General features: G+C 38.8%; 1 protein-coding gene across 34 annotated transcripts in view; it reads left to right on the top strand.

Annotated features, from left to right (window-relative positions):
• Positions 1-17942, top strand: part of NRXN1 (neurexin 1) — a 1021444-nt gene extending 1003502 nt beyond the window's left edge. For 29 of the 34 annotated variants that reach the window (XM_032497527.1, XM_032497524.1, XM_032497518.1 and 26 more), the window contains one exon: positions 14535-14842. In XM_032497527.1, the coding sequence (XP_032353418.1) occupies positions 14535-14842 (308 nt within the window). Of the gene's footprint in view, positions 1-14534 lie in introns of all 34 variants that reach the window. The other 5 variants (XM_032497501.1, XM_032497499.1, XM_032497539.1 and 2 more) reach the window with 3 other exon arrangements.
• The last annotated feature ends 209 nt before the right edge of the window (positions 17943-18151 follow it).

Below are 18151 nucleotides of genomic sequence, written 5' to 3'. Positions count from 1 at the left end.
GTATCTTTGAGGCTCAATTCTTTGTATGTAAAATGAGGCAAACAGGGTTGTTAGGGGATTGAAAGAAGATCCACTCACAGTACTGGCACCTACTACAGATGTAACAAATAATTATGGTAAACCCAGTGGTGAGTGGAAACCCTATTGTTACTGGCACTGGTTTTTGTGCGAGTGGATGCATTATCCTCCCTTGTGGCGAGGCCTCTCACATGGCATACAGACATGATCTGACTGAAAAAATGGGCTTTTGATATTAGAGAGAGTGGGCTTTATTTGTGCCTGTAAACTCACTGTGATTGGCCACTAAAAATAATGACAGCAAATAAGTGATTTGCTGAGTTAGATTAAGCTCTTGCTTGAAAAATCTGTAAAAAGCGTGTGCATGCTAATATAGAACTTTCCTACAATAAATAACAGAAAAAGCTGTTTCATAATGTATACACATTAAATTTGTAGGCAGTCTGTATGCACCCAGCCTGCAAATATGAATAATCTTTTTCGTCACAAGCCCTTATTTGAACATGCTAAAATACCATGAGAGCCTTTCTAAAGTGTGACGTGTCCTGCTGAGCTTTGGAAGGAGACAGTGAGATGTATTGCAGGGCTTTAAAATATTCACCAACCTTGAAGGAAGAAATGTGGTACAGGTTTAGAAAAATACGGAGTAAGTCTCTCCCTTATGGAGACATGGAATCCAGGAAGAATGAAACCAGGTTTTCTTGCACTTTGTATCAAATATCTCCTTTGATAATGAAAGTGACTTCCTGTGGCTGTTTTCTTGTTATTTTATTAATTACATTTCTTCAGATGGTATCAGAGGTAAACCGGCATATTCTGAATAGCAAGCTACAGGGCGTGCTGCCTCCATGAAGAGTCAATGCGCTTGCATTGTTGGTTCACGTGCTGCAAGACGCTGCAAATGCTACACTAGGCTTTGGTCCGCGGGTCTCAGCTCAGCTCATCGGACTTGTTGGTTGGAGCATTTTCATCGTTAGTAGCTCCTTACCCATCCACAGTAGTATAAGAAGCCTGGCGTTGGTAATAAAATAAGAAAGACAACAATACTTTATTAAATTTTCAGGTTAAAAAAGGATATATTAAAGATGCCAGTACAGCCAGAGGCTATCAATTAAATTAAAAAAAAAAAAAAAGTAGAAAGAGAAGTGGCAATGTCACTACATCTCTGAGCACACTAAAATCTTACATTTCTTTGACCAATCTTTGGAAATCAGACTGTCTGAGGTCAGAGCCCAGTTCAGCCACTTGTGTAATCAGAAGCAAAACTCTGAACCTCTGTGTACGTGGCTTTTTACATCTGCAAAACGACATGAATAATGTGAACTACTCATGACATTGTTCTGCTGGTTAAGTAAGAGACAATGCATGTAAAGCACGCTGAATAGAACCCTTGATAATATGAGTTAGCTTTTGTTAGTAGTCCTAGCAAATTAACGGAGTAAACCACACCATAAATGGAAATAAACCTACAGCCACAGGCAAGAGGGGGAAATGGTAGTAATCGACACTTGAGCATCTAGAAAGTTTTTTAAAGTATTTCTGAGTTCTGTCGGCATACAACTTTTCTCAGTAGCCGTTCTGACACTAATAAGATGCCAGCAGTGCTTCTGTTGGATAAGTTTAGGGTGCTAGGATGAGAAGAGGGCACACAGCCTCTGCTGTTCTTGCTTTTGGAGGGAAAAAAAGGCAGGTCTTTGCCCCACAGGGCTGTTGAGAGAAGGAAAGAGGAGCTTCCCTGCGTGCTCTTGTAATCCGCTTGCTCGTCCTCCTCGACATTCAGGACCGCTCGGGGCTGCATGACTTCACCGGGCGGAGGCGCCGCATGCCCTCTGACGGATGGCTTGTCTTTGGCATTTCCCAGCTCTAGGCCTGACGGGCTGCCCTCTGATGGGCTTGGTGGGGAAGCTGTCTAATCTTTCACCTTAGCTCTTGCGCGTTCACCAAGAAAGAGTGTGACTTTTCCCAGCAAAAGAAAATGGAGACAGCAGTTGCTTCATGACAGGAATATAAAGAGAGGAGACCCAGTAGTAAATCAGGAAAAGCACAGACTGCCCCGTGACCCAGAATGAGCTGCTCTTAGAGAAAACGCTCCGCAGGAACCCTGACTGAGAGCCGTGCACCTAGGACCCAGCGTCCAGCTCTGCAAGAGAGACTGCTCTGGGCTTCCGCCAGGGCACGGGATTCCGGAGTAGGGAGGGAAGGAGGGCAATAGGAACTGACCGAACAATCTTAGAAAGGAACCCAAAAACCTAATCAGGAGAGCTCTTATTTCCAAGATAATAAGCCTTTCTGTCAGTGTGACCATCAAATGGTCTTTGGTGATTGATTTCCTGGTACTTAAAATTTTAAAATATCATAATAAAAATTTGAAAGAGGGAGAAATTGAATACACTCCAACCATGGGAGCCAGAGAGCACTGATCCGTAAGGATAGAATGTTTCACAGAGAAACAGAAACAAGCTCCCACGTGCAGCTTAACAATTAATGGCCCAGGACAACAGACCCTGTCGTATAAACGGCCGTTTTGCCACCTGAATTCCCAGGGCCTCCACTGATGAAAGGCGAGTCCCTGAAGACAGAGACCCCTGTGGCGATAATGTCCTTGGCGTTCCCTGCCACCACTGATTGAGCCCTGGGGTGCGGTGCCTGTCACAGACTTGTCTCATTGTCAAGAAGCCTGCTGATTCAGTACCTTCTGTGTGCAAGACACAGGGAAGGTGATCGGACCGTGGTTGTTTTCACATAGCGCTTCATCCTTCTCAGAGAGCTTGCCCATTTATCCACCTGGTCGGATCCTCTCAGTGGCCCTGAGGGGGTAAGCAGTATGTCACCGTTAGGTCTCCGATGAAAAAACTGTTAGCAGAGGATAATGAATTGCTAAGAGTCACTCAGCAAGTTAGAGGCAGTGCCGGGACTAGAACCTAATGTCTAAAACTCTTTTTCCCACTCTGCCATGCTTCCCTGAGATTCTGCAGGGATGCAGACTCCTTTCCCTGGAAAGGACGGATAGAAGGCAGGACGTTGGTGGAAAGTGGCTGGAAGGGATGCAACTGGGCAGCTGCTTAGAGGAGAGGCCTGACGTGTTCAGATCTACGGGAAAGGGGAGAATTGGGAATACTAACGCATTGTTCTGCGGCTGTAAGTGCAGACGCACGGGATGCCTGAAACTGCAGGAGCCGTGGACACAGCTGGGTTTGAATTTTGGCTGTGCCGCTTGCAAAGCCCACGTAGCATGACCTCTTGTAAAGTTGTGATAACACCTACACTGCAGAGTTGCTACGAGGAACAAATTAAATGATGTGTGTAAAGTGCGCAACCCAGAGCGTATGATGTAACAATAATACAGTAAAGGTGGCGATTGCTAACTAAATAAAAGAAGAAAAGAATGTCAGCCTTGCAGTGAGTCAGAAGGCATAGTAGCCGTGTTGAGCATAGGTTGACAATTAAGTCACGTAAGAGTACATCTATTAAGGGTAAATCCATGCATCATTTGGGAGGAAGTTAAGAAAGAGGGTTTTGATAATTCAATGTATTTAAGAAGGTTAACCCCCAAGTATCTTCCCTGGAGCTCTTGAGAAGCCTGACTTTACCTATAATTATGAGGGGGGGGAAAAGGTGACTGTAGCAACTTCTATCAGAGATTTGGAAGGAACGCTGCGGTATTCACATGCACAGGTGTGTGTACACACTCGCACTCACATGCACGCACTCCTCACTACTCCAGCTGTAATCGTACTGCCATTTTTGTCTTCCTATAAACCAGATTCCTCACAAATTCCTGGTTCTAGGCTTGAGGATTACTTGAAATGAATCCCCTGATTTTGTGTGAAGAGTGTTCAACTTTCTTTTTGTGAAAAAGTGAAATGCATTTTAAGAAAAGTGATTTCTAGGTGTATGTATTCCTGGGTGTTTTAGTCAATGAACTCCCAGAAAAAGAAGCTATTTTTCCATCGAAGAGTTTAGCTGAGTCGGAATCAATAATGGAGAGTATCATCTCCATTTCAAAATATAGCTCTTGCATTTTCTGAAATGTGATCCATTTTGATGAAACCCACATACAGACGCTCCAGATTCTCTAGCTTTGAAGCCGACTTTCTCAATTATTGCCTATAAGTCTTTTCTTCTGCTTGGCAGTTAAGGAAGAGTTTGACCTGACTGATGGGGCCCTTTTCAACTTTCTCAGTCTAATAGCAATAGGAATGAAAAGCACCCTAGAAACTTCTGAAACTACTCTGCTGAATTTGAGAAAAGTTAGCTCTCAACTATTTGTAGTGCTGTGCGTGTCAGATGATGTTGATATAAATAAGGCACCCAAATGAATCAAACTGAAGACTGCAGACTTGGTTGACTTTAAATACTTAGTGCCTTAGTCATTGGAATTAAGCAGCATGTTACTTGGAGGCATAGGGAAAGTAAATGCAGACACAATACTTCATTGATGAACATTGATTCCAATTCACTTAAGCAGAGAAGTGCTTTCTGGTTAAATTAAATAAATACCAAATTTACTTCTTTTATTGAAGTTATTGTAGGTGGTGGGAGTTAAGGAAGTACTGTGGTAAAAATGTTTTATAAAGAAGCACGCAATGTTACCATCATTGTTTCACCCACTTGTTTGTTACCTTTCCTCAAAACCTTAAAGTCAGAAATCTCTCCAAGTTTCTTAATGGTTACATCCACCCCAGTCCCACTCCTGAAAATTTATGAATTTAGAAAAAAATCTCTTCCTCTAATCAGTCTGAAAACATAGATATTTGTTCCTATTGTGTTCAGTCTTCATTACATGTTTGGAGGTGAGGGAATTGGTGGGAAAGAGAAATAGAGACACAGGAAACTATCAAAGGACTAGCAGTCGAGTCTGGGAGAGCAGAAACCATCCAACAGAAATGAAATGTGTAAGTAAGATCTCACAGCAGTACGGGATCCACACAAAAGTGCATGATGCAATATGTGGTTGAGAGAAGACTGGGATAAAGATGGGTTTTCTGCAAATTCTCCCATGTGTCTTCTTGATTTTCTTCTGGCCAGCTTCAGGCCATTCTATCTCACATCTTCCTTCTTGAGAAATCCTCAGTGGCTTGCCAGGGTTCACTGTGGAAGAGCTGGATCCTTTTCCTCTAAGGCTCATCCCAGATAACTTCTACGGAGTCAGCCCTTTGCTGATGACCCTGTCTAAAGCCTCCCCCTTATTATTATCTTCCTTGGTACCCAATCTTTGTGCCTTCTTGTTTACTGATTTTTTTTTTAATTTAAAATTATCCTATTTGTTTTCTTATATTATCTATTTTATTTCCAATATACTGAAAATTCTAAGCCAAGGTAGAACCCATGGCTGTCTTGTCTACCTTGGTATGAATATTTAATGGTACCTGGTAAATTGTTGTTACTCAGTAAATATTTGTTGAAAATTTTAAGTTAATTTTTCTACTTGATTTTCTTTTTCTCTTTTTCCCCACCTCCATGCATTAACCAACGCTAACCCCTTGGCCTGAATCTTTCATACATCTTTCACCATGTTCCTATAAAAATATATAAACATAGGGTAATTTTTCTCTCTTGCCGTGTAAAAATGGAAGCACGCTATGTGAATTAAACTTGCTTTTTTTCCTTTCCCAATTATTATTCTCCTTTCCTAGTGTATCTTTCAGGTCAACAGATTTGACTCCAATTCCTCTTTTTAACTCTGTTGGAATTCTAGGCTGGGTGTGTGCCATAATTATGGGTGTGCAATAAATTATGGTTGAATAATTTATTCAGCCATAGCCTTGTTAATGCAACTTTTAAGCTGTCCTTTTTTCTTTTCTCCTCACAACGTTATAATGAACATCCTGTATTTATATCTTTGTGTGCTGGTGTATTTAATTCTTTAGACTATATCCCCAAACCGAGGTTGCTTGATTAAAATACTTGTGTATTTTTTAACTTTACTGTCGTACATCCAAACATGCTAAATTAGAAGAAGTTGTATAATGAATTCACATACATCCATCAATCAGCTGTAATTTAATCTTTTTACATTTTAATAGATGCTATTAGATTATTTCCTAAAAAGTGTTGAGGAATTTATATTCTCACGAGCACAACTGTCCATTTCCTGAGCAAATGGCCTTACCAAATTGTCACTATTTCTTTATTTCTACTTCATTTCTCCAAACTTGTTGGCCAAAAAAAAATTTTTTTTTCCTTACTTTATTTTGATTTCCATTCTAGTGAAAATGAGCATCTTGTCTACATTTACTCATTTGGATCTTCTATTTTCCACTTGCTTGTGTGTATTTTTGTCCCTTCTTCTAGTGGGTTTTTGCCTTTTTGCATAACAATCGAAGCATGTTCTTTATACTTTAGACATGTTAACTCTTGGTCTGTCACATGCACTACAGATACTTCGCCTCTCCTTTCGCGTCTGCATTTTCACTTTGTTAGTAACACCTTTTTCCATATAAAATTGTTACTCTTTATGGAGTCAAATATGAAGAGCTTTTCATGTATGGCTTCTCCCGTAGACTATGGCCTGTGTAAGTTTCATGTCCACCTTCAAATTTCTTCTCACTTTCCCCCAGCTTGCCACCACACTGGCATTAGTTAAAGTTCCTGAAAACCAAACTCTTTTCTTCCTCAAGGTCATTCCACATGTTGTTCCTTCTCATTAGAAGGCTCTTCTGCCCACGTTTCACTGGGCTACTCTCCTCTCACCTTCCAGATCTCAGCATAAATGTCACAACCCAGGAAGATCTAACCCCCCCCCCCCCCCCCCCGGTGTAAATGAGGAACCTCTGTTCCACTCCTGCACGGAACCTACCATTTTCCTTCATCACACATGTTCCAGATATTGCTATAAGCTTAACTGTGTGATTCTTTGTTGTATGCCTCTTTCCCTCATTATATTTAAGTGTCCATGAGGGCAGAAGTCAAGTGTGTTTGGTTAATTACTCTACTTCCAGGACCCAGTATAGTCACTGGAACATAACTGTAGCTCACCATATAAATGATTGACAATAGAGTTGAATATTTTTAAAGGGAACATCATAAAAGATGGGGCGTTTAAGCTAAGTCTTGATAAATAAGTAGTATCCAGCTGGACTGGGGGGAAAAAAGGTCCTATGAGCCAGGCATGAGGATAGAACATTTATTGGTGTATGGGGACTGGGAGACAGCAATGAAATTATGACTGTAACTTCATTGGAGAGAAATGGAAGACAAATTAGGAGTAGGTAGCTTTGGGCAGACCATGAAGAACTGTAAGAATAGTGGTCATGTTGGTACTTCAGTAAACACCATGACAATGTCCAGGGTTCTAATAAACCCTTATGGGCACAATGACCAGATAAAAGGTCTTTGAAGCTTGCAGATGCCTAAGCTGCAGACATACAGCCATGATCCTATGGCTATGAGGGAGATGCTCTCTCCAGCTGAGAGAGATGAGGGAGAATGTGTGTGTTCCTTTGTCTCTTCATTTTCAGTGTCACCAAAGTCACACCTGGTGTGACTGTCCATCGCCTTTTCTGTGTGGTACCATTTGAGGTAGCAGCCTGTCCTAGTTGGTGGTCTCTGTATTCCTGACACGTGATGAATTTTTCTGTGGCTAGCACCCCTTCTCATGCAATGCCCAGATTTCTGGTGAAGATGATGATTGTCTCAAACCCACAATGGTGGCCCCTGCATTTCCCTTCAAACACACACTTTGGTGGCTCAGAAAGTATCAGAGGAAAATGTTAGTCCCAGCAGCCAGGCAGGTGGTGAAGGCTTATTGATTTCCAAGTTCTTTCTGGATCTCCAATTGACCAGATAAAGGTTGAGATGTATCGGATATGACCCCCCTCAGGCCTTTTGTTTGACCTGCAGTAGCAAACTTCAAAATGCACGAGGCATGAGTGGAGTTGGTGGGAAGGGGAGATGAAGACAGGAGAGATTTGAAACACCCAGCCTTCATCAAGCTTCAAAAAAACCACAGTGTGAGTTGAAATTAGTGCATATCATATAAATTACTGCCTACCTGCTTCCCTGCAACTGTGGCATTTAAACATGCGTTCTTGTGGGTGATTACATCAAAATTGTTTCTTTTAGCCTATGATGTATTGAAACACAAAAATGGAAAAAATAATACATTTTTTTTGACGATGGGGAAAAAAATGCTAATCTCAATTCACAAACACTGCAGGAGCCTACAATTCCAATTTTCTTTTCACAGTGTTAATGAAACTGGGTACTGGAAAAGTCAAATCTTCCCTTATAAATCTACAATCATTTTCAAGGCTAGTCTAGAATTATAATAACTTCCACATCTATTAAGACAGAGTACAGAACTCTGGTCTAATGAGATTATTTTAGGCAACTTTTTTTCTTTGGTGGGGTGGAGACAGAAATTTAAAATTGATTGGTTGTAATTTAATGTATGATAAAACCAGAAAGGCTGGTGGGAAAGTCTTAAGTGGTAAAAAATTCAGTAAATGCATCTTTCCAATCATTTTTAAAAGGATTATTGTAAGACAGGATGCCTAATAATTCAAGGACACCAGAATGCTGTATGTTGAGTTTATGGAGTTTTATGATCTTTGTCTACCCCTCCTGATCTGAAATAGATAGCTTAAGTTCCATTTTTTTTAAATCATTGGTATGTTTTATTCTTTATTATTTCTTCAGGCTGGTAACCTCTTGCAATTTTTTTTTCTTAAAGCTCAAAAGCTGACTTTTCGTTATTATCAGTATATAGTGAGACTCTCACTGCATCCTTGACATGACGGGGTCATGGTTGATGATGTTGCTATACACTAGCAGTCTATGCTGAAGAAACAAAGCCAGCAATAAAAACAGCCTGGAAACTGCAATCTCACCCTGCAAAGCTAACTTTGGAAACAACATAAATATAATCAGGTTACAGTGAAAGAACAGCTCATCCAAGTATACAAAATAGTTTCATAAAAGTGACAATTTGAGTGATAAAAAGAGCATCTGTTGACATTGGTTATTGCCTTGGCGAACTCATCATTGGAAGTACAAGGTCCCGCCACCCAGCAAACCCTCATTTTATGTGACAGGAATTAGGACTTTAAGCATGGTTTCTTGTATGGTGCTATCAAAACATAAATCAAGAATAACTTTATTAACAATATTTGATTTCTATGTTTTTAATCGCAAAAAAACCCAGCTACAGGATATTAAACACTTTCCATTGTACGGTGAAACATCTTTGGAAAAATTCGTTAATGTTCAAAAATGTATCTTTCAAAATGCAGAGTTATTTTAGAACGTCAGTTGTGAATCATGTTGCTAATAAGGGCCCTGTTCTCCCCACGTGCATCCCTTAAGGTTATGACTAGACACAGTCTAACAGCAGCAAGCTGGTAAATGCAGGCGCCAGTGCAGAGCGGATGGCTTCACGTGCTCCTCAAATCCCCGGCTTCACAACAAAGCCTGCTTTTTAAGTTGGTGACAAAATATTCTTGCTTTTGATAAAGCATATAATTTTATTCTGTAAACAAATTTAGAAAGTTAAACATTAAAGTAAAGCATGCCAATATAAAGCACCAGTAAGGACAGTTTGGTTTTGTTTTTTGTTTTTTGTTTTTCGCACCAATAAGGACAGTTTTAATTTGTGGTGTGAAATTAGAAACTTGGCGGTACGTTTTATCACTCACTGGACACTTTGCTGAGTAATGGGTCCAGTCCCAGAGGCAAATCCCTGACCCGCGGCTGGCCTGGCCTTTACCCTGAGTGGGGAGGGGCACACCCGCTGTGCTCTCTGAGGGCCACCTTGAGGGGTAAGTCGCCAGTGGGAGCGGGATGCACAGAAGAGGTGGGGCGGAGGTGGCAGTAGGAGGAAGACTAGAGAAGACCATAGACTGGGGGTCAGAGGCCCAGAGGTGGGTGGTGAGAAGACTCTCCACACAGTCCTCTCCGCTCTGGACTCCAGCCTGTTGGCCCCACAACAGGTTTGTCCCATAGTGCTTCTCAGCCGGGTCTAAATTAGTTTCTATTTGGGGAAATGATGTTCTTTCACAGATGCAGTACCGAGGACTGTCAAACGTAAAGAAAGGACATACATCAGGACAATTGCTTTTTCTGTGGTGGTAGTTTTAAAATAACAATTCAGCAAGTTTAAGTTAAAATTTTGAATATTTCCATTTTTAACTCTTTATGCAGAGCAGCAAATGCATTTATTATTCTTTTTGCACACTAAGGCACTGGGCTGTGCCTTTTGCACTTATGGTGCATTTTCCACAGTGAATTATTATCTGATATGAATAAATTGGTTTAGGGTATAATGTGGAAATATGTTAATAACTGTCCCAGCACCTGAAAGACTGTGTCTATCTAAGTAATCACAATAATCATTCAACAATGAAAAACAAGAAAATTTATTGAGCCAGCTTTCAGGAATCTTGACAAATCTGGGCCAAAGCAGACCATGTGGCAAATTAGAGACCATCAAATCTTGCCAAATATTTAAGAGACAATTAAAAATCAACTTTCATCTGTCCTTAAGGTAACACAATCTGTGCACAAGTCCCAGGAATAGTTCCATAGCCATGTGGCTGAAAAGTGGCTTATTTGAAAGAGGTTATAACCCTTGTGACAGCTGTTTGTCCTCATCACCATAATCAATAATGTCTGAATCATTGAGCAACAATGCCAGCAAAAGTCAAAAGCCTTCATATTGCCATGAAGGTGTGGAAATGCACTTTCTGCAAAGCGAGTAGTGTTTGCACTCTGTTCTGTTTCTCTGAGGGGTACGTGATGGCTAGCATCCTTCCATAAAGTGGACGTGCTCAATTACATGGGAATCCTTTGGTATCTAAAATAATCTATTGTTATAGTGTTTGCGTAGATTGTGTGTGATTCGTGATTTTTTTTAACTTTATGAATCATTAAAATAGGATATAAATGGGCAAGAACACTTAGGATATTTCATCTACTCTTTGTTTTGTTTTGTTTTTTGGCTAGTGACCTAGCCGCAAACCAAAGTCTGGGGGCCACCAGTGAAGCTGAATACTTGCCCATCTCCAGTTACACTGAATAAGGTGTAAATGCCTTGGCTTATTCATTGCCCATCATCAGTCCTCCTGAAGTTTTCCAGTGATCTGGGCTCACTGTACCTCTGAGCCTTGTATAAGGAATTGTCCACATTTGCTTAGTTTTACCTACAAATCAGTTCACTTTTGACCCTTCAAGGACTCACTGCTAATTTGTACCTATTCCATTCTTGCAGCGTTTAGATTCTCTTTTCCATGTTTTGTAAGGATTTCGCTACAACAAAGACAGTGTGAAAGTATAGTTCGTTTATTTGTTTTTTAGCACTGCTGAGAAAAAACACACTGTAGATTTTTCAAATTATTTAAAATGTCTTGATTTAGTTTATTAGGAAGCATAAAAGGAATGCCAAATACTGAAATCCTTGAAATATAAGAATTGCTTTATAGCATTCTCTGATTAAATTCCTTTCCTCATATCGTCATGAATGCTCAAGAAATGACTGTATTTTCTTAATATAAAATTTTAACCAAGTTATATAAGAAGGCATTTAGCCTTTTTAGCCCTTTATGCTATTCTCTACATTTAGATCAATATGAAATTCCTTAGAGATTTTTTTTTTCAGTGATCATCAAAATAAACCATTAATGACAGTCCGTAAGTGAAATCACATTTATAATTCATGACAATATTTAAATTTCTCTGGGTTTTTATTGCACATGTGGGAGAGATGTCCCATTAGCACTTTAGTGTATAAATACTCCTGATCTTGGCACAAAAGTTAAGAAAAATACCAGTTAGCCTGCAGATTTGAAACATAAACAGAAGGAAAAAAAAACTGTTAAATAATCAATTAGATATGGAAGCAACTGCCTATTCCAAACAGACCTGTAATAGTACCTGTGGTGGTTATTGCTTTCTTAATGTGAATCAGGAAGAGAGAGATACAAATGTTTCATCATTGCGTTTGGGTTTTTGTTTTTGTTTTTGTTTTTTCTTGGTAAGCTATTTTTATGATATTTAGAATCTTTGTTTACATACAGGTGACAGATATTTTTAGGCCTGCATGCGACATAAGCAACATTTTGGTTGGAGTTACCAAAAAGACAAGCATTTTCCTTGTGTTCATCGTATGGCTCTATGGCAACATTGAAGCATTAGAAGCTTTGCAATCTCATTTGAGTTTTAAAATCAATTGGTTTTTGTTGTCTTTGTCACACTACTTCTACAGTTGTTATAGCATATCCAAACTATTTGAGCAGATTAAAAATAAAATTCTTTGACAGGAGAGTCCGTTTACAGTAACAATTCCTAACAGGAAAAAGAATGTACACATATATATGCTCAGTATAGAAAATTTGAAGCCTGCATTCCGTTAAAACTTTCCAGTCTGACATTCAGGAGCCATGTGACGGATTTTCTCTCCATTCTCCCCATTCTTTTCTGACAGGCAAAGTGAGGTAATTATGAAAATGTGTTTAAAATGAACGCATTCCGTCAGGTGGGGGAAATGATTTACGTAACGTTTAAATAAAACCCCTTTTCCAGCTCTTGAGATGCCCTGGTAAAAAGAATGTTCCACAAAGAGATCAAGTGGAAAGTTGTCATTTAAGGAAAATCGGCAGCTGAGCTGACTGGCCGACTGGCAAAGATGACTGTCCTGAAAGAGGAAGTGCCGCCTTTGGTTTGTCGGGTAGTGACAGAGTTCCTGCAGTGGGTTCTGTTCTTCTTGAGAGGAAATTAATTTCCTGTAATCAAGTGCTGTGGATTACAGCCTTTATCTTCTGTCTTGGCCACAGAAGCAACGCCAGGGCTCTTTATTCAGCAACATTACATGAGCTTTTGTAAAACAGGCAGGGACAGATTCGTCCCAGAAAGGTCTCACCTGCAACATGTCATAGCTCCAGAACACAACATACTGCTGCTTTGAGACAAGAGCTGTTATTTTGTAAGCGACTGTACTTGTAAAGCTTACTGGGAAGGAAAGGAAAGTGATGGCAAGAAACCCACGTTTAGGCAGAAGAAATCTTGGTGACGTTTGAAAATGGAGTTACAAAGCAATATAGTGCTATGAGGTAGGTAAATGACTCCCAGTAACTAATAGGAGATTTTGTAGGAATATAAAAAATAATTACTAAATGATGTTTAATAATAATGAAATAAACATACAATGTTAGTCTTTTTTGAACTGTTCAATTTGTGGTGTATGTATGTGTATATGTATGTATGTATGTATGTATGTATATATATACACACACACCTTCCACATACACATATATGTGCACATATATGCAATTACTTTGCAATCTCGAGACTCTTTAAATTCATCCTGCATAATTTACAAGGATTAGTGTTTTAAAAATTGTAACAGTTTTAATCCCCTGCATCTGAAAAGGAATGTTTTTCTGTAAGACAATTGAGAGGATGGGGATTCAGAGAAAGAAAGAAAATGCAATCCTTAGAGAAAAATGATCTGGGGTCAGGGATGGGATAGAATCTCATTTCTCTACTGTTCCTTTTCTTTTAAATTCCTTCAAATAATAATAACAATAAGTTTATTATGTAGAGGAAAGAGCCACTCCCCCTTTCCTCCTACCTACAAACTAAATCCCAGGACTTTTTCTCTCCATCATTGGTCAGTTTCAATGCCTGACTAGACCGTGGACAAAATGTTAATGCACCTTGTGAGCCATTTCATGTATCCAAGGATGAACTTTATACTTCGGAAAGATTGAATGAGGTTTTTGTCAGTTGGATAAAAGTGGGACAGCCAGTCCTTTATTTATGATCATCTATTAGGTACTGAATTTTGACTCAAAATTTAAAATAAAAGTATTTTCTTACTTAAAATTAGCTTTGGTGATCACTCAGCCACTGCCACTGAATGGAAACATACATACATACTTAAACAAATAAACCTCCAACAGAAAAGGAAATTAGTTCTGTTTTAGTGTGTAAAAGTGTGACTAAAATAGCACTTTTTAAAGCAGGCAATTAGACTATTCAAAATGCCTGGATTAGCTTATTGTTCAATACTGTATTCGCTGCAGTGGGAGGTGCCATGATTTCTAAAGCAATTCTAAATTTAGCTATCCTGATTCAGGCTAGAGTTAGCCCTCAGGGTTCTGTATCAACATCAATTTGATTCTAAAAATGATACTCTCTAATATTTAGGGTGGGGTCATTACGATGTTAAGATTTTATTTTCCACGTTGGGTTTATTGTTTTTCATCAACCCATCAACATGACCCTTTAGAGCTACATGGAGCATATTTGAAGCTGCACTTCCAAGACCCTATTAACAAAATTGATCTGTGGAAAAGAAAAGATGGCAGCAGACCTCTCCCCGAGTGCCTTGATTCATAGTCCCCAGTTTTTAGTGACTATGAGGCACAGAAATTGCTACCTTTAGCATCAGTATCCTTTTCCTAAAGCAGTAGGTGCTAGTCCATTAGGCATGGAAATAGACGGTAAATGTGACGGTAGCCCTCTGGCATTCAGGAAACTCGGTAATCACTTGATGTTTTTTCTCACCCTCTTTCTTATAGCCAACCCAACCCGGGCAGGTGGGAGAGAGCCCTACCCAGGCTCAGCGGAAGTGATTCGGGAGTCAAGCAGCACCACAGGCATGGTTGTGGGGATCGTAGCCGCAGCCGCCCTGTGCATCCTCATCCTCCTCTACGCCATGTACAAGTACAGAAACCGGGATGAAGGCTCCTACCACGTGGATGAGAGTCGAAACTACATCAGTAACTCAGCACAGTCCAATGGGGCTGTTGTAAAGGAGAAACAACCCAGCAGTGCGAAAAGCGCCAACAAAAATAAGAAAAACAAGGATAAAGAGTATTACGTCTGATCCCAAGATCTTAAAAGGACCCTTGTATAGAAATAGTCTTCATTTTATCTGAGACATACTATAAACTTATTTACTTTCCTTTTTATGAAGCACATACAAAAAAAGACAGGGAATGCAATCAGGAAGGAAAGACTGTTTTTAAAAAATAAAAACAAGTATCTCATGCTCTTGTTTCTCCAAAAAAGAAAAAACAAAAACAAAACAGGGGCCAATAAATTCCCTAACATCCACAGTGTTACTCTGCCTGTCTTTATGTTGCTGGAACATTTCTAAAAGACAGTGATGACCGCACGCATTCATAAAGCAAAGGAGTATTACAACATCGAGGCACAACACAAAAACAACACAAAACACAACACACAAAAAAGAAGCTACCTATGATCCTGGATTTAGCCAAAGTGCTAGCGCTTTCCTGAGAAGTCAGTTAGTCTGATTGCCAGAGAAGACTGTGTCCCTTTTGAGTGACTCAATCTGCAAACCTTTTAAGAGTTTGCCGCCTGGCACAACTGGAAGAGTGGCTGGAACTTGCATTTGAAACAAAGTGCTGGCTTTTTTGAAGACTTGTGTAGGAACACATTCAAAAAGCCCCATTCTGGTTGTGAGGGAAAAAAAAAAAGTATGGAGGCCTTATTTTCAACCATGTGAAATATAAGGCACATTTTCACACTACAATTCAAAACAAAAACAAAAGCCAAGAGGGCATAAATGCAATCATTGGGAAATTTTCATGCACGCTTAATATGTTATTACATATGTTTATATAAAATCCATCTCTGTGTGCTTTCTGGACTGTGATAAGTGACGTTTTATAGCCTGTTGTATAGAAAATGCAAAATATATCTGCTCTTCGGCCATTTTTGGTAAATTCAATGTTATAAGTGTTGCTAAGTATAGGGAGTTTTATGACATCAGAGCAACAATTATTTCAAGGTTTTTTTGCCACCATTATAAATTGCCACAATTACTTTTTTTTAAATTACAATGTAGTGTTTATTCTAAGAAAGATATGTATGAATGTATATAAAAGGACTCAGCTACTTTTTTTTCTTACATGTATAGCCTTCATTCTGTTGCAATTAAGTTTTAGTATTTGTATGAAAGGTGTGAATTAGAAGGTAAAATATATACATATGTATCTGATAATCTTCTTTTCTCCCCAATATACTCACATTTCCCAATTACATTCGCCATTCATAAATACACACACACACACACACACACACACACACACACACACTCACCCCCAGAGGAATCCGTCAAATGTGATGGAAGACCCAAACGTACATATAATAACAAATATTCACTGACAAATTGAAAAGCAGGAAGGACGATAGTTGTGCCAAGGTATTGATGACAAATGGGGTGATTTGCTTCTTTGAGAACATGCTCCCAGGAAACCCGGAGAAAATTTTAGTCCCTAATGAAATGGAACCTTTTCTTATCAAGTAGAGTATCACTGGTATATTGCTGCGTGAGTATGAGCCAGTAAGTGGGCAGGTTTATGGAAGCAAAATCGGTTGATCTACACCTTAACCCTGGCTGCTGCAGTTGAAACCTTTGTTTCCAATAAAATGATATAAATATAGATATATATATACATATTCTCTGAACCTGATGTGCATGACAAACATTTTTGGAAAGTAAACACTTTCTTAACTAAGAAAGTATTTTCAGTAATTTTTGATTCTGTATTACCATCCATTTAAGAAAATCATTATCTGCTGATTATCAACTATAATTTAACTTCTCAGTTTTACATCTGTATCATTAAATATAGCTTTAGTTTAACACACATTAAGTCGTAGAGACATATGGATTATACACTTGTTTTGCATATGATTTCAATGATGTTCATAGCAATAAATTATTAGTATGAGAAGGCAATGCAAAGGAAATGCAATATTAGATTGGAAGGTGGTGCCTCAGTCAAAATTGATCATGTTACTTTAACATCTCCTAAAAGAATGATAGAGATTTCATAGAAGACTTTTACAATTAGCTTTAATCAGAAAAGGCAAAAAAATGCAGAACATCTTTTGTGACACTTTAGTCGATGAAAATATGGCAAGAAGTGGCCTGGATTTCAGACATACAGCACCTTAGATATTTGTATAATTCATAGCAAATCACCACTATCTATGATTGCCAAGTAATTGTTATATATGAAAAGTCTTAAAGGCTTCTCATGACCCAGAAAGTAGAGGTATAAAACTGAAATGTAATATCCATTACTTATGTTTAAAATTTTCTTCTTCTTTTTTGATTTGCCAGGTTAAAGAATTCATAAGTCTTTTTTGTTGCTGTTTTCCTCTCATCCAGTCTTACTCAGGGAAAGCCAGTGAAATAAGAAGGTAAATATAAAACCACTCGTTTACATCTTGAGGTTTTGGAAAGAAAAAAAAAGGGTTGCTTTTCCACTTGATCTACTGAACTTGAACGAGTTTCCATCTGAAAAGATTCTAAATTGTGATAGAAAAAAAGTTAAATAATGGTATTTTTAAGGAGTATATCATTGAAGCATGTTGTTTGCGATTGATTTCAGTGTTTCTTTCCAGCATAAATTTTAAAATTTCATGCAATGATATAGTCTAATATTGACAGTAAATATATTTCTAAGGTTATTGGCCTATACAAAATTGAGCAACTTTGTTTTCTTTTTTTTCTTCTTCTTTCTTTCTTTTTGAATGGAAAAAGAAAAGAGAGGAACATGAACTAGAGAGAGAAAAGACATGAATAAAGTCCCAAGTATCTCATACCAAATGTATCAGGGTTCCATGCATAGTTGGCAGTTAACAGAGGATTTCACACTACCTGGCATAAATTCGACATCTCTAGACTGTAACTTTTCTGATTGAGTATGCTTCTTTTTTAATCCATGTAATGTGTTGCCTTTAAAAAAAAGTACTACAATAATGTGTGAGGTGGTCAGTCCCTAAGACATCCAAAAAAGGCCACATGACCCTACCCTTCTAGTGCTTTGTGTGATTGGGTATCTAAGGGTTTTGTTTTGTTTTTCTGTTGCAAGGCCAACTTATCCATTATTGGAAATGCTAAGCAAGTGGAATTTACTGTTTTGTTAATAAAATATTTCTTAATACAACTGTGGATTTATTTATTTTAAACAAGTATATGCGTCACCATTTGGGGACAGAGTGGCACCAGGCAGAATACTGCATTTGGAAGGAAAACCCGCCCTTAGATAAGTAGAAGAGGAATACCACTCCGTGTTCTCTGGATTTGAATATTCATTAAGCACCTCTACACTCATACACTTAAAGATACAAGCCACTAAATGTACCTTTGTTTACG

The sequence above is a fragment of the Camelus ferus genome, chromosome 15 (genome assembly GCF_009834535.1).
Source record: "Camelus ferus isolate YT-003-E chromosome 15, BCGSAC_Cfer_1.0, whole genome shotgun sequence".
In the NCBI taxonomy this organism is placed as follows: domain Eukaryota; kingdom Metazoa; phylum Chordata; class Mammalia; order Artiodactyla; family Camelidae; genus Camelus; species Camelus ferus.
This window is presented reverse-complemented; position numbering and strand designations above follow the sequence as displayed.